Genomic DNA, 14879 nt, shown 5'->3' with positions numbered 1-14879 from the left:
GCGGCTATGAGTGAAGATAACAGTAGCTCACTAGCACGCCACAGTCACCTGCACTAACAATTTAGGCACATGCAGCCTCGGCTCTCCTCTACTTTAATTGGGTGTGCTTAATTTTATATTTATATATATTTGATATCTTACATATTGTTTTGCTCTATGGTTGGCTATTAGGCTTTTTATTTGATTTATACATTCTACTTTTTTTTAATGAAATCTGATGTATATGTTAATTGTACGCACCTTTCTGCCACAGTAAATTCTATGTTTGACTAAACTTACATAGCAATAAAAACAAATTCTGATTCTTATTGCCTCTGGTTCCGTTGCACGGCTTAGGCATAATTGAGGCAAAAGATAACGGTAGCTAACTAGCGCAATTACCTAGAGTAATAGGCTCGGCTATGCTCTGCTCTACTCCACAAAAGTTATGAAAAAGATGGTGGAGGAAGCTTTTGGAAAGACAAGTGGAATTTGTCACAACACAGAGAGTTGCAGACGATGCACAAGCTGTGGGTGTGGCAGGACTGGGAAAGCCTGCTGAAGCAGGGGGAACCTTCCAGTGAGGACGCCTGGTGGTTTGGTTATCAAGAACGTTGTTGAGGTGATGAAATTCAGCAGCCCATCCAGGTGGTCATTGGCTGGGTTTGGCAAGTTTCTAAGAAGTGTCTGGACAGAAATGGTCAAAACACAAGACAAGTCAAGTGGGAGGAAAAGCACCTTAACAGTAGGGCCAAAGAAGCCCTGACAGTAAAATAACATGATGATGCTCTCAAGAGATCTCTTCATAGCAGCCCAGGATGGTGTATCTTTCCCTGATACTACACTCAGAGTAGGCCTTGTAGTCACAGACAAATAATCTGGGCTTTTACTTTGTGGAGTTCAAATCTTAACCCTTTCCAGCCAGACCATTCAAATATGAGGACAAAACTGCAGTACCGATTTTGATGTATGGATGGCTACATATTGTCTCAAGAAGCCCACAGAGCAAATCACGAAGGAGTAGAGGGAACTCTGCTTAGGGTGAGGGGAAAGGCCTGGGTGGTTCAAGGCTGCAATGTCTGCAGAATACTGTAAAAATCTAAAGATTTGCATCTTTTGCATACAAGTCTATTGTGTCAACGTTCCCCAATGTTATACCATTAACATAGAATGATTCATTATCGCCATCACAGGTGGGTTTGTCTGGTTGCATTTGGTCGACATTTGGTCGATTGTTGTTTCAATTTGATCTAGAATGCTGCTGTGTTGATCTGCAAAATGACAGCTCCACCTTTGCGTGTTCTCATAAACAACGAGATAGCCCCAAAAAAACATTGCTGGAAGACAAAACACAAGCATACATTTTGATAAGCAACCAAGTGCCAATTACCTTTGCTATTTGAATGATACCTCGTGAATTCCGACCTTAGATGCAGTAGAATAGACAGCGAAGTGCGCGATGGCTTTTGCCAGTTTGCCGCCGCAATGAAAATGTAATATTCCTGTAAGAACACTCTCCATTTACATGTTCGCATCAAAGAAAAGGGTCCAAATGTATCAAACTTAATCAATTCATCTGTAGAAGTAGGCATGGAGAAAACTGAAACTCAAACTGGTGATTGATTGTGCACAGGTGCACGAACGAGCCCGTTGTCCACACCCCGTCAATTCCCAATTTTCCTTACATGGTTGTTGAAACGCCCATATTTTGTCTGGTTTCACAATAAACGTATCAATTAATCAAAGATGGATAGTGCAACAAAAACAACGGCGAAGAAGATAAACTTTACTGAATGTGAAATTGAGATTTTAATTTGTGAAATAGGAGGAGCATCGTGGTTGGTGGCCTTAGTTATTTGAACGTTGATGGAGTAATTTTTCGATTTACAAAAAAGGATGAATCAACCCGTTGTGCCCTTATTGGAACATCAGACTGTCCTGCATGTAGGCCTATTTATTATTTGCCTTTCGGTCAGTCTGTGTCACCATAGGTGCGTTCGACTTCATGCAGCGCCGGCGTCGCCTGCAGCCGCCTGCAACCCCGCCGGCTGACTTGAAGCAGCCATAGAGTTAAAACTAGAGACAGCTACTTCTGTCTTCCAAGATGGCGTCCCCATTCATTTCTATGAAAAGTGCTCAGTGGCGCAGTGTGGCAAGCGAGAGCTCCTAATGGACCGCGCCATCTTTCCAGACCGACTCGTCCGGTCTTGCGCAGAAGCTTGTTCCTAGCTCCGAAACTCGTGCATGCTTCCAACTACCTGTATACGTCATACTTTGCGACAACCAGTTGCAAGCTTGTGAGCTGGAGCTAAGGCATTGCAGAAAACTGTCAGAATGTGGTACAAGTCCGATCAAGAAGCAGATAGCCTATGTGAACTTTACGAAAATCGATATTAGTACTTTAGTATTATACGTGCAGGGCCTATACGTTGTTCTTTTTGCTTCGCGTTTATAGTTTAACTGCTTATGTAGGCTATTGTGTCGGATAAATAAACTGTAAACCTGAATATCTGGCTCCGTCGTTGTTCTAGCTTTGCAAAGCAAATTAAGGCTATACATTTTTAACTATTATAATGATGATGAGTGTTGTTTACTATTACTAGCATATTGTTAATGCCATCGTTGTGGTGTTAACTGACTTAAAGTTCTAACAATATAACGACCATAACAATATCGACGTTATCAGACATGATTTATTCATCTTTGTCTTTGCCTCAGAATAACATGTCAACAAAATATAATGACGCCGTAACATGCCACGATATTATAACTAATTAGATTAGGCTATAATTACGTTAGTAATTCCATTTGCATAATAGTATATACATAATAGAGTCAAGGGGTGGGGGCTTGGACGGCGCCGAGGATACGTCACTGTGACGTCGCCATCATCAAAGTACCGTGAGATCTATAGGAGAACTGCCGGCTGTGTAGCCGAGCGCATTTTCGCAAGAGCAACTCTTCGACTTCGCAGAGCCGTTTTCAACTCCCCCCGACTGCAAGCGGCTACTCTCGCCGGTCGTTTTATGCAGCCGCAGCCCATGTCGAACGCACCTAATGTAGTTTATCATACGTAAAGAGAAGTGTCTCTACGTTTGAACGTTTATTTTGAGACCTAATGTATTTAAAGATCAATGTACTGTTTTAACAGTTGTTCTAACAACTATCAAGGTAGGTGCTAGCATTGTATGCGTTGCTTTTGACGTTGTATCCAGGATTTGCGACTTTGTTCTTGGTTTTAACTCATTTCGATGCTAGCTAGCTAGTTTTACTTACATTGTGTTGTTAGCCAAATTTACTTTTACTGCATTTAGCAGACGCTTTTATCCAAAGCGACTTCCAAAAGAGAGCTTTACAAAAGAGCATAGGTCACTGATCATAACAACGAGATAGCCCCTAACATTTCGGGTAGCCAATACATGAAGCGTACATTCTGAAAACTAAAAAAGTCCCAAAGGGAAGAACAATTCAGTCTTTATTCATCGGGATGTTTGTACGTTATGAAAAGAGTATGTCATATTATGTTATGTTGTTTAGATGCAGACAGTGGTTTGAGTCTCAAGGTACGTAGGCCTACTCCAGTTTTGTTAACTTTAATTTGACCGCCCTCGTGGGCAGTATATAGATATTGTGCTGTGTTCTGTATTGCTGCAGTGGAGCCAATACAAGTTGAGCGCTCATAAACATTCCGTGATTTATTTTCCATGTTGTTTAATTGTATCTTGTTTAACTACATGCTCTTATGGTTCTTCCCTTTGGGACTTATTTAGTTTTCACAATGTATGCTTCATGTTTTCTCACTAAACAATTGGGGGGGGGGGGGGGGGGCAGACATTCTTGTTCCCCAGAATGTTTTTAAAGATGTAGATGCAATTTCCCGCATTCTGGTGTATTTACCACAACTATTACTACCATAGTTGTTATACATATACTGAGGGGCTGGACATTTTGAAAACTAAACTTCCCAATAAGCAATGGGACATCTTCAACTACCTGTCACCTTTCAGCACTCACCTCAGCAACAGAGATGTCTCCACTGCCCCTGCATGCTGCCCCTGCCTCTGACTCACTCTCAATCTCAACCACCTAGGCTATATCAGGAGACATGGAGATGCATTGAGAATTCTTTCATATTGATAATTGACATAAGCTTAATGTAGATTGTTCATATGAAGATTTCTGAGATGTAAATCATGTTATGAGCGTATCAAATTCACAATTGGTATAGGTTTAGAAGCCTAATGTAGGCTACATAAAAAATGTGCATCTTCCTAAAGCATGACTGGACAGAAATGGTCAAATGTGTGTTCAAACCTGTAGTCTTTTCCACAGATCACATCCTTAGGATGTAAGATTTCAGAAAATACATGGGTTAGGTGGTTGAATCTGTTTCTTTAAATGGCACAGCCCAAAAAAGTATCAGCCATATACTCCATTTACCAATACCAAATTTATTATGGATGGGCAGTATACTAATATGGAGAGAAGGACGTGTCTCTTGTCTCATTAGATACCATCCTGAGGGTATAAGCTTTCAGAGGATATATGGTTTTAATGATTGAATCAGTTTTGCCTTCATGTTACAGACTAACATGTAGTAATGAAATGCTACGAATTGCCAAAATTACAAGTTGAGCAACCTTGTTAAATTTGGAAGACAATTCTGAAATAAAGGGTTTTTCTTTCTTCTTTTTTTCCAGCCGTTAGAAAAACTAGCATGTTAGCTAAGGTCAACTCCAGATTAGCTCACGGTTGTTATGGCAATAAAAAAAAACACCAGCAATTTCTTTTGTAGCTACTTGGAAAAAAAATCCTTGTCATCTCTTTCTGCCTGAAACAGACGCCTAGGTCTCAACACGGCCAAAAGTACAACATATTTCAGACCCAGATTAAGAAATCAACAAATGCTGTTCCACTTGTAATGGGTAAATAAAGTATGCTATTGCCTAGTGCTAGATGTAGGTAAAAAGCTTGCTTATCTAGCTAGCTATAATCCTAATGTTTGCAGAAGGATCTTTGTGACTTAACGCTAACTAATGCTATTATAGTCAGAAAATGTCTCATAAGGGGGATTTGGCCACTGAAGGGAAAACTTGGGCAACTCTATGCTATGGGGAGTTGTATGCCAGATATTACGTCATCACAGTGTTGTGTTCTCCAGTAAAATATAAACCTGAGAAACATACTCCTCTCACCAAATGATCAACATGCAAAGTGGACATTATGACAGACAAAGGAGTTCTTTTAAATGTGAAAGCTAAGTTCTCATTAACTTGGAACTGTTTCTTCCAGATCCCCTACTAGCCAATCATACTTGAGCATGGGCGGAGACTACACAGAGAAGACACCGTAAGGCTCCAGAGAGACAACAAAGACTCAACCAGAGAGACTACAGAGATACTCAACTATTAAAAGACTCAACCAGAAACAGCAATAACCAGACAGAGGATAAACCAGAGAGAAACAAGCTTCCAGAGACTAGATACAAGACAGGATTAAGAGAGACCAGACAGAGAACAAAGAGAGAGCTGAGTTATGGAGACACATCACTGTGATACATGTGGGAAGAGCCTTTCCTCATCCAGTAGCCTCAAGAAGCACATGAGGATCCACACAGGAGAGAAGCCCTACAGCTGTGACCTCTGTGGTAAAACCTTTACCCATGCTAACAGTTTGACAGTTCACCACAGAATCCACACTGGAGAGAAGCCATATAGCTGTGACCTTTGTGGTAAAACCTTTACCCATGCTAACAGTTTGACAGTTCACCGCAGAATCCACACTGGAGAGAAACCCTACAGCTGTGACCTATGTGATAAAACCTTTAACCACGCTTTCAGTTTCACAGTTCACTACAGAATCCACACTGGAGAGAAACCCTACAGCTGTGACCTCTGTGGTAAAACCTTTAGCAGTGCTCGCAGTTTCACAGATCACCGCAGAATCCACACTGGAGAGAAGCCCTACAGCTGTGACCTCTGTGGTAAAACCTTTAGCCATGCTAGCAGTTTCACAGTTCACCGCATGATCCACACTGGAGAGAAGCCCTACAGCTGTGACCTCTGTGGTAAAACCTTTAGCCATGTTAGCAATTTCATAGTTCACAGCAGGATCCACACTGGAGAAAAGCCCTACAGCTGTGACCTCTGTGGTAAAGCCTTTAGCCAGGCTGCCAATGTCAGAGCTCATAGCAGGATCCACACTGGAGAGAAACCCTACAGCTGTGACCTCTGTGACTATTCAGGTAAAACAAATGACCATCTGAAGAGGCACCTGCGTGTCCACAGTAGAAAAACCCCAAAGCAGTGATGTTTGGGGCCCAGCTGTCCCAGCAGTCACCACCTCAGAGAATTTTTGTGTGACCCACAGCTGAACAAAAATATCCCAAATCCTCTGTTGTAAGACTGCTCCTCCCAAGGTTTCTTCCATTTTGGTGTCTAACTTTTATTGATGTAAAACAGTTTGGCCTTTGTTACAAACCTTGTGTAGGGGAAAATGCCGTAACACTAGACAAACACACAAGACAGAACACACATGCAAACAGGGCGAGGGACGTAACAGCCTGTGTTCTGCACTTCTCTTTCACCAACTGTCTTTGAAGTAGGGGAGCACTGAACTGCTCCTCTCAAGGTTTCTTCCATTTTTTTCATCGATTTTCCTTGTCTTCCTTGAGGTTTTAGGTTGGTTGAGGGGCAGTTCTATGGGCGTACATGAACCCTCTGTGGCATTGCTTGTAACAAGGGCTGGACAAATCTAATTTATTTGAATTTGATGATCAGTCGTCCAATGCACACTGATCTTCATCCATTGTTGAAGAATATGGACGCACTTCTCTGTATTAACATTTGCAAGTGAAGGGTCTGAACTATGTTCCAATAAAATGTATGAGCATGAACATGATTGTCTTTTTAAATCTCTGCATACAATATGGGTTAAAGAAAGTACCTTTAATGTTGCATTGAAAAATCGTTGTCATTAGAGAGCACAATTATGTTGCTTGATTGAACAAGACTAGAGTTTAATTCACTTAAGATTGTCCTTCATTATGAATGTCTTTAGGTTGTTGCTCATCTTCCATTGATGATCAGGGTTTCCAGAGTGGAGATGAAGGGAGACGTCCTGCAGAGATTTAAGATTGGCCCGCCCAGCTCCTGGTTTTATATAGTTTGTCCCCAATACGAGCCCCACCAGACCCAACTTCCAGACCAAATTTTTGTTGTGGGCGGGGCTAAGTTAGGCTGGAAGCCAGGCTGTCCTCGATGTTCTCCAGCACCACCTCTCTGTCCTCCTGCCTCCCCCTGGACCTCCGGGCATACGCCAGGCTCGCCGTGGCAACCACCAACATGGCCGCCGCCACAGACAGCGACACAGCCATCACAGCTGAGGTGCTCCTGGTGGACTCCTGGGGTGACACTTGAGCTGCTCTTTTTTCTTGGCAACCGTTTCCACAGGAAACTGCCGAAGGAGGGAGGGGCTGAGTCTCCGCCAGTCTGGACACGTCTGTGAAGGGGGGGGGCGGGGTGCAAGTTTGTCAACAGGAAAGGTCTACAGGTATGTTATAGGATGTAGACTGAGTTCTTCCTGTTCTGAGGCGTTCGATCAGAACGCCACCTTCCTTGCTGATGAGGAAGATGGCGTTGTCTCCCTTCATGAAGTCTCTGCTCCTCATCCTGCCGTGAGTCAGGTAGCTGCTGGTGCCGGTACCGGGACCCTGGTAAAAGTAGCTGCCGTCTGGCTGGCTCACCCCACTGCCCACCTTGCGAGGGTCGTCCCAGAAGTACTCCATCCCTGGGGGCGAGAGACAAACATGTCATACCTGTCAGATCCCACTCTCCATTGCTACGTTGGGTTTTTCATCTCCCTCTCCTCTTCATCAGTAGGTGTCCTCTGACTTGTCCAGCCTCTATTCCAAGGATGTGTCTCACCGTCAGAAGACAGCTTGTTGGGGTCTGTGGTGATCATCCGTTGGTTGGACATGCGCCGCCTGATGTCTGCGTTCTGGTCCATCAGAGCTATGGTGACCTGTTGCCACGGACACGGCCACTTGAGGATGTCGTCGTCCGGGCCTGAGGTCAGGTGCAGGTAGACCGCCACGCTTCCTGGACCGCTGCGTCCATTTAAGTACACACCCACCTGGTAGGAGTAGCCGGCCGGGGAAGGGAAGCGTGGGCTGTGCAGCTTCTTCCCCACCGGTGTGGTTGCTAGGAGACCAATGATGTTGCGTACGCGCCAGATGTTCTGGGGACAGGTTGTCTCTGATAGGTTGATGTCATCCAGCGACAGGCCTCCGGTCGAGGGCCCTGCTCCTTTCACGCCCTCCAACACAACCCGGAACTTGCTCTTCACATCCAGGGTGACATGATGCAGCTCCCATACATCTCTAACAGACACTTTAAGGTAACGGAGACACATGACTCATAATCCTAACCTGGACATACTCACAGGTAACTGTGAGTTTGGTAACTTTGACTGAATGAAGGTTGGCATTCCGACCAAACCCAATTGTTTAGTGAGAGCCGATTAAATGCAAACCTGGTACTCTTTGAATGAGTTTGAGTTTCCCTCTGGGGTTGGCCTGGTCATACTTGCGCACCCACACCTTCAGAGCGTCGTCAGCGCCCCCGCTGTTGTGGACGTAGAACTGCAGACACTGAAACCCCCAGCCGGGATACAGGAGGCGGTTCTCGAGGTGGGCGTGGTCGCCGGGGTTACCAGCAACTGTGCTGAAGTGCATGAAGAAGCCTTTTCCTACAGAGGCAAAAACTGTCTTTTTATTTTCCTGACTCAAAAGAAAAAATGTAAATTTAAGATGAATTAAGATTCATCTACTGTTAGATTCTAATCTCGATGATGATGGGAGTCCTTTGTGAACTAGAGGAGACTCGTAAATCGTTGTAACACCACCGTTAAAATGTCCTCAGACAAACAACTCCCTGGGGGACATTGACCTTTCCAGCCATAATCTTTATCTGCGCAGGAGTACATGACCCATGAAAGCAACATAATCATCTGTTAACTGCTCTGCTCTGTGGACCTTGAAGCTTGCACCCTGGATTTGACTGTGTGTGTGTGTGTAAAGGGAAAGAGATGGAAAGAGAGAGATCGACCGAGAAAGAGGGACTCTGTCTCACCCTTGCAGTCTCCCATCTCAGTGTAATCAGTTTGGGGCCCCCCCATCAACATGGTTCCAGCGTTCCCAAGGTCTGTGCCCCTCGGGGCCCTGAATCATCCCACACATGTTCTCCATCTCAAAGCTGCAGGATTCCAGGTACGTAGATGATGCGGCTGGTGGGGGGAGGGAAAGGGGTAGGGGGGGAAGGGGGAGGGTAAACAGTTATTCCAGTGTATTAACCCGACGTGTTCAAAAACAGATATTGCACGTCTATTCAATTGATAATGATAATCAACTCTTATCTGAAAAGCCTTTATTTGCATTCATCAAAAGATTCGTATCTTGCTGCCACATAGAATATGATTCTTGATTATAGCAATAAACATGTCCTTTTGGTAAACGGGGCGAACCTGTTCGATGACTGGCAAAATGATTGTCCTGACTCACTGCAGTTGTACAGCCTGTTGAGCTTCAGAAGGTCACTGTCGCTTAACTCCATCCGTTGGCCTATCACGTCCATGAAGTGGGGGACGACTTGCCGTCGTTGAACGCTGTCTTGCTGTAATGCATCACTGAGCCGTAGTCATAGGGGACGTTCAGGGCACTCGACTCGGTGTCGTCGTACGTGTTGAAGTTATGCTCTTTGCCTATAACAAAGACAGGTTTTGTTTGGGAAAATGTTTCTGCACATTCAGGGATATACAGTATGCTAAACACGTATACAATACAATACTTTTACAGGGTTACATTATGGCAACTAATATTTTATTTTATATTTTATTTGAATTCTATTCCACTTAGTATTGCTAGTTTATGTACCCTTAGTATAGTTACACCACATTTAAATGTAAGATTCCTAAATGTTTATTGTGTGCACCTTCCTGCCAAAGCAAATTCCTTGTCTGTGCAAACTCTCATGGTGAATAAATCCCTTTCTGGGGAGAGAGACGGGAAGAGAGTGAAGAAAGTCTGTGTCCATCTACAAAAAAACATACCGTAGGACTGAAGCTCTGGAACTCACCTCATCCAACACAATATCACCCTCCACCAGGTCCACACCTGCCTCTGCAAAGGCAAACTCGCAGTCGACAGATGTCCTGGCACCAGAGTGCCGTCTCAACGCAGTTCAGATGTGAAGTTTTCATTGACCTTCGTTGATGTCCAAACTGTCCCGGTCTTTTCCTTCATCCTCGTCTATTTCTGCAGGTCTGGAGATGTTTCTTATTGAACAACTAATAAATACTGCTCAGGTGCACGCCACATACTTTTTCTACGGCGAAAGTAAGGATGCACATGGAAGTGTACAGTATTCTACTTTTAAATGTTATATCAATACCACCTTTAGCTCATTAAAAGTATGGGGTGAACAGACATACAGTACATGAATGTACAAAGTTTCACCCACCGGTTTCACCTGTTAGCTTAGATGATGTCTAAGGAACAAAACAAAACACAAAGGGATGTCTTAAACACAGCAGGGTTTTACGTGAGGATCAATGTTTTGAGCGTTAATGGTGGAAAGTCAGATTCACCCAGCTATTTTGACGGCTGAGCAGCACAAGCACCAGAAGAAACCACCAGTGGGCCATGGCTTACCACAGGTTTAATTCACCTGCACGTTTGTGTGTGTGTGTGTGTGTGTGTGTGTGTGTGTGTGGGTTTGTATGGGCAGAGAGGGAACAAACACCACTTGAAAAACTGCGTGGCTTGCATGAGAGAAGCAATCACTAATTTTATGGTTCTGGATAAGATATTGTAATTTGCTGTCAAATTTATATTTACAATATTACTGATGATGAGTTATTAAACCCGATTAGCTTATGTAAGTATTACAGGGCATTGGTGTAAGAACACCATCAGTATGCACAAGCACACACACTCACACATTAATGAAAGAACACAACAGACAAAAACAAACAGACAAAACAAACATTTACTAGAACCCACTACCTCTGATTCAAAATTCCTTTATTTGTAGTTGCATTACAAAAGGCGCATTACACCGTATATTAGAACAGAGATACATAAATCTGTTTTTACAGTACAAAGAAAAGGCAGTTCAAATAAAGTGATTTTTTTGGCAATGGGTTTGATAAACCAAAAGTTTTGCCCTTGTAAAATGTCATGTACATTCATACAAACAGTTATTTCTATCTTATCCAAGCATTTGGATATCTGCTACAACCGAATCACAGCCGTGCTAATATTCAGCAGTAACGCACTCCTTCTTGTGTGATTTTGCTTAAATATTGCCCATATTTCTGACGATGGTTCCAGCCACTCCCCTCCGGCGGAAGACTGCGGTCCACTAGGACCAAAACCACACGCCATAAGAGAAGTTTCTTTCCATCTCCTGCAGGCCTCTTCAACAAGGCCAAGGACCCACACTGACCATCCACCACCTATTTGCACATCAAGCCACCTTGTCATATTGCACTATGTTGCCCTATTTATATATATACATCTATTTTAGATTTTATATCTAACATATTGTTTAGTCACTTTGTATTAGTTATACTTTTGTACATTCTACTTTTATATTTAAGTTCCGTATATGTTTATTGTATGCACCTTCCTGCCACAGTGAATTCCTTGTTTGTGTGAACTTATATGGCGATTAGTAAAACAAATTCTGATTCTGATGTCATACATTTCTATGTGACATTATCCAGTATTCTGCTTGTTGGCTCTGTAAGACTCAAATATGGCATCTTGTTCATTCATCGGGTCGCTTTGGCTAATATTCTGTGGAACAGAAATACATGTAATTAGTGTGTGTGCATGTGTTTGTGGGTGCATGTGTGTGTGTGAACGTTTGTGCATGTGAGTGCGTGCATGTGTGTGCATGTGTGTGCGTGTGTGTGTGTGCATGTGTGTGCGTGTGTGTGTGCATGTGTGTGTGTGTGTGTGTGTGTGCGTGTGTGTGTGTGTGTGTGTGTATACCGTGTAGTCGTTGGTGTAGTAGCAGTGTCTCAGGTTCAGATGTGCAATAAAATCTCTGCTGACTTGGGTTGGGTTCCCGTGTGGCAGAGACACACAGACTGGGCACACCTGAAGGGCAGCAGAGAGTGAGGTTATGCGTCGCTAGCACATGAAACACAAGTTCTAGCCATTCGTATTCAAATGAATGAATACAGTTCAATGTCAAATGAATACGCGTTGTGAAGAAAGTTGCTGACCATGCTCCTTCTGTCCTGGAGATGGTTCTGGTTACAGTGTTCTAGAAGGTCTAACTCATCCAGACCTCCTTCTTCACAGTATGGGCAGGAAAACGTCCTCACGGCGGTCCTGGGAGATATAGAAAGAAAAAGAGAGATTGTTCATGTTTCTATGAACAAACAAATAGCCGAAAGAAGACACACTACTTTCCAACTCCATTCTAAAACAAGGGCATTCTCTGAGATATGTTTTACCTCAGTGGCTGGCTTAGGTGGATCGACTGGTTAAACTGGAATTCCTCCAATATGTCTTCCTGATCACTGAGAGAGGTGGGGCCAATGAGAGGGATGAAGGTTAGGCGATAAGGGTAAGAGACTTCACAATATTATAGACACACACACAAAATGTTCGACTAAAAGCTCACACACCCTCACGCTCCCATGACTTACTCAGAATTGTTGTCAGACGAGAGGGATAATAAAGACGATAGGAACGGAAAGGAATGAGTCGTTGTGGGCAGTGAAGCTGAGATAGGGAGGACAGGGGTGACAGGGGTGGCGGGGGCTTGTTGCGACGCAGACACAGGCCCACTGGGGCGAAGTCGAGGCATGGCAATGGGCCTGAGTGTGGCCGCGGAGCGGGGGGAGGGTATGGGGCCGGGCCGGGGGGTGACGGAGGCGGCGCGCGCTGTGGCAGGAACAGAGTTGTTTGCCGAGGACGCTCCAAGGTCTCTCGGAGTCTGATTCGTCATGGTGGGGTAAAAGAGCTGGCTTTGCGCTAGCTGAAGTCTGAGCTGTGTCAGTCTGTGTGAAAACAAAACGCATTCACTTAATCATGTTCTTAAACACTCTCTTTGACTCCTTTAAAAAGGTATAAGGTCAGTGTGCTCAGACAAAGTCTCTCACCCCAAGAAGGCATCTCCCCTGTATCTTTCTTGTGCAGGAACAGGCTGCCCGGTTAGACCAATCAGGGGAATGCCAAACCTCTGGGCTGCTCTGATTGGGGCACTACTAGAGGCGTCATCAACATTAATGTTCATGATATCACAGGTTTGCACTCTTCCTCTGCATTTTGGGCAGTGGCAATTCACTTTGAGAGCATGACGCAGGCACTGACGGCAGAATCTGTCAAATACATAGAATGTACATGCTGTTAGTGGCGGTTCAGAGAGAATCTGCCAATCAGAGTTCATGTAAACATTGGGGCGTGTCAAAGTTTATGCTTCCATCTGTGTTATTCAGACGAATCACTCCTTTTTCAGGCCAGTCAGGTGATGTGGAAAATTACCATCTTATGGTAATAATGATGATGGTTAAATATTCACTTTCACTTTTGGATTGCCCTTCTGTTTTTATTGTTTACCAGAAATATTGACAGGGGGCGAACAAATCATAAACCTGTTTGAATACATCTTTACCTTATTATTTTTCACCACAGACTATTATCAGTCAAAACACATCCTTTACAAATCATTAACATTGAACATGATAGATTGGATCTACATTTTATGGGGCGATCCTAGACCACATTTAGCAGTAACTAGCTGTTACAACCAGATACATAGAGAACTGACCTAGTTTGGGTTGGAATTGAGTAGGGAAGAGTTGCACTTTACAGATCGATTGATAAAAAACAGCCCTGGGGAAGGGGAATCTACTCAAGATTTCCTCTACTGCTGAAAACGAGATAGGCAAGTAAATCTTTGTAAACGATAAGGTTGAGACAGCATTGAGGTTTCATTTTGAGAAAACAATGCTATCCTTACCCTTTCCTTGCTAGCAAGACAGTTGGGTGGCTTATATACACCTAATAAAAATGACAATAGGTTAAAGAAGCATTAAAGGTAACTTACTCATGACTGCAGAGGGAGAGGCAATAAGGGTCAGAGAGGGGCCCTATACAGATTGGACAATCTGACTTGGACTCGGGTGAGGCTTCTGCGGAGGGTTCCATACTTGCGACTACCTCGTCTTCCAGTCAACTTCAGACAATGTAGCTCTTTTGAAAGTAGCAGCTCATAAAAAGTGTGGCTGCAGCCCTACCAAAAGTACCTGCTTCGATGCCAACATGTACACACCCAGTTCCAGCACAGTGGAGGGACTTTTCAGTCACACTGGGACTTCCCACTGTGCTCCATTCCTGAAAGTAACTCTATCTTGCATGTATCTTGTGTGTGTGTGTGTGTGTGTGTGTGTGTGTGTGTGTGTGTGTGTGTGTGTCTTAGAGAGAATGAGAGATAGAGAGAGAAATGAGAGAAAGGGAAAGAGAGACAGAGAGTTGGACATTCAAAGTCAAAACAAACAATCATAGAAACATTAGACTTGGTTCAGATTAAACATAATAGTGCTCATAAAAGTAACCCCCATAACGAGTAAGTATAATAAGTCAATGACTTATAGCTTGTCCGGACGCAGGCTCAGTCTCTGTTCTAGTTTTTTGTACCTGACTCCAGCTGTCGAACTGTCGATCATAACATTCTCGTTGAGAACTATGTTGGGATTTGTGGATCCAATTGTGTAGATGGTATTTATCAAGGCTCCGCTCGGCCCATTACTCTTTTCTGTCTATGCTGCATCTTGGCAACATATTCAACATTTTGGTGTAATTTATACTACGTGAATGACGCAGT

General features: G+C 43.7%; 3 protein-coding genes across 3 annotated transcripts; 1 reads left to right on the top strand and 2 right to left on the bottom strand.

Moving 5' to 3' along the window:
* The first annotated feature begins 2943 nt into the window (after positions 1 to 2943).
* Positions 2944 to 6864, top strand: LOC146221161 (uncharacterized). Its single transcript, XM_084692731.1, has 2 exons — positions 2944 to 3150; positions 5272 to 6864. The coding sequence occupies exon 2, from the start codon at positions 5515 to 5517 to the stop codon at positions 6286 to 6288; it is 774 nt and encodes a 257-aa protein (XP_084548857.1). The 5' UTR covers positions 2944 to 3150; positions 5272 to 5514; the 3' UTR covers positions 6289 to 6864.
* A 343-nt stretch (positions 6865 to 7207) lies between these two features.
* On the bottom strand, positions 7208 to 10117 carry mep1ba (meprin A subunit beta a). The gene is given in 9 exon segments (XM_084692295.1): positions 7208 to 7479; positions 7591 to 7767; positions 7905 to 8369; positions 8512 to 8727; positions 9111 to 9168; positions 9170 to 9264; positions 9539 to 9625; positions 9628 to 9800; positions 10113 to 10117. Coding segments are annotated over 9 exon segments (1548 nt in total).
* Positions 10118 to 11044: 927 nt separating this feature from the next.
* rnf125 (ring finger protein 125, E3 ubiquitin protein ligase) lies at positions 11045 to 14449 on the bottom strand. Its single transcript, XM_084692578.1, has 7 exons — positions 14103 to 14449; positions 13156 to 13374; positions 12700 to 13053; positions 12505 to 12570; positions 12271 to 12379; positions 12035 to 12142; positions 11045 to 11836 (listed from the first exon to the last, which is right to left on the bottom strand). The coding sequence occupies exons 1-7, from the start codon at positions 14201 to 14203 to the stop codon at positions 11756 to 11758; spliced, it is 1038 nt and encodes a 345-aa protein (XP_084548704.1). The 5' UTR covers positions 14204 to 14449; the 3' UTR covers positions 11045 to 11755.
* Positions 14450 to 14879: the final 430 nt, after the last annotated feature.

The sequence above is a fragment of the Hypomesus nipponensis genome, chromosome 26 (assembly GCF_054491055.1).
Source record: "Hypomesus nipponensis isolate SF chromosome 26, ASM5449105v1, whole genome shotgun sequence".
In the NCBI taxonomy this organism is placed as follows: domain Eukaryota; kingdom Metazoa; phylum Chordata; class Actinopteri; order Osmeriformes; family Osmeridae; genus Hypomesus; species Hypomesus nipponensis.
This window is presented reverse-complemented; position numbering and strand designations above follow the sequence as displayed.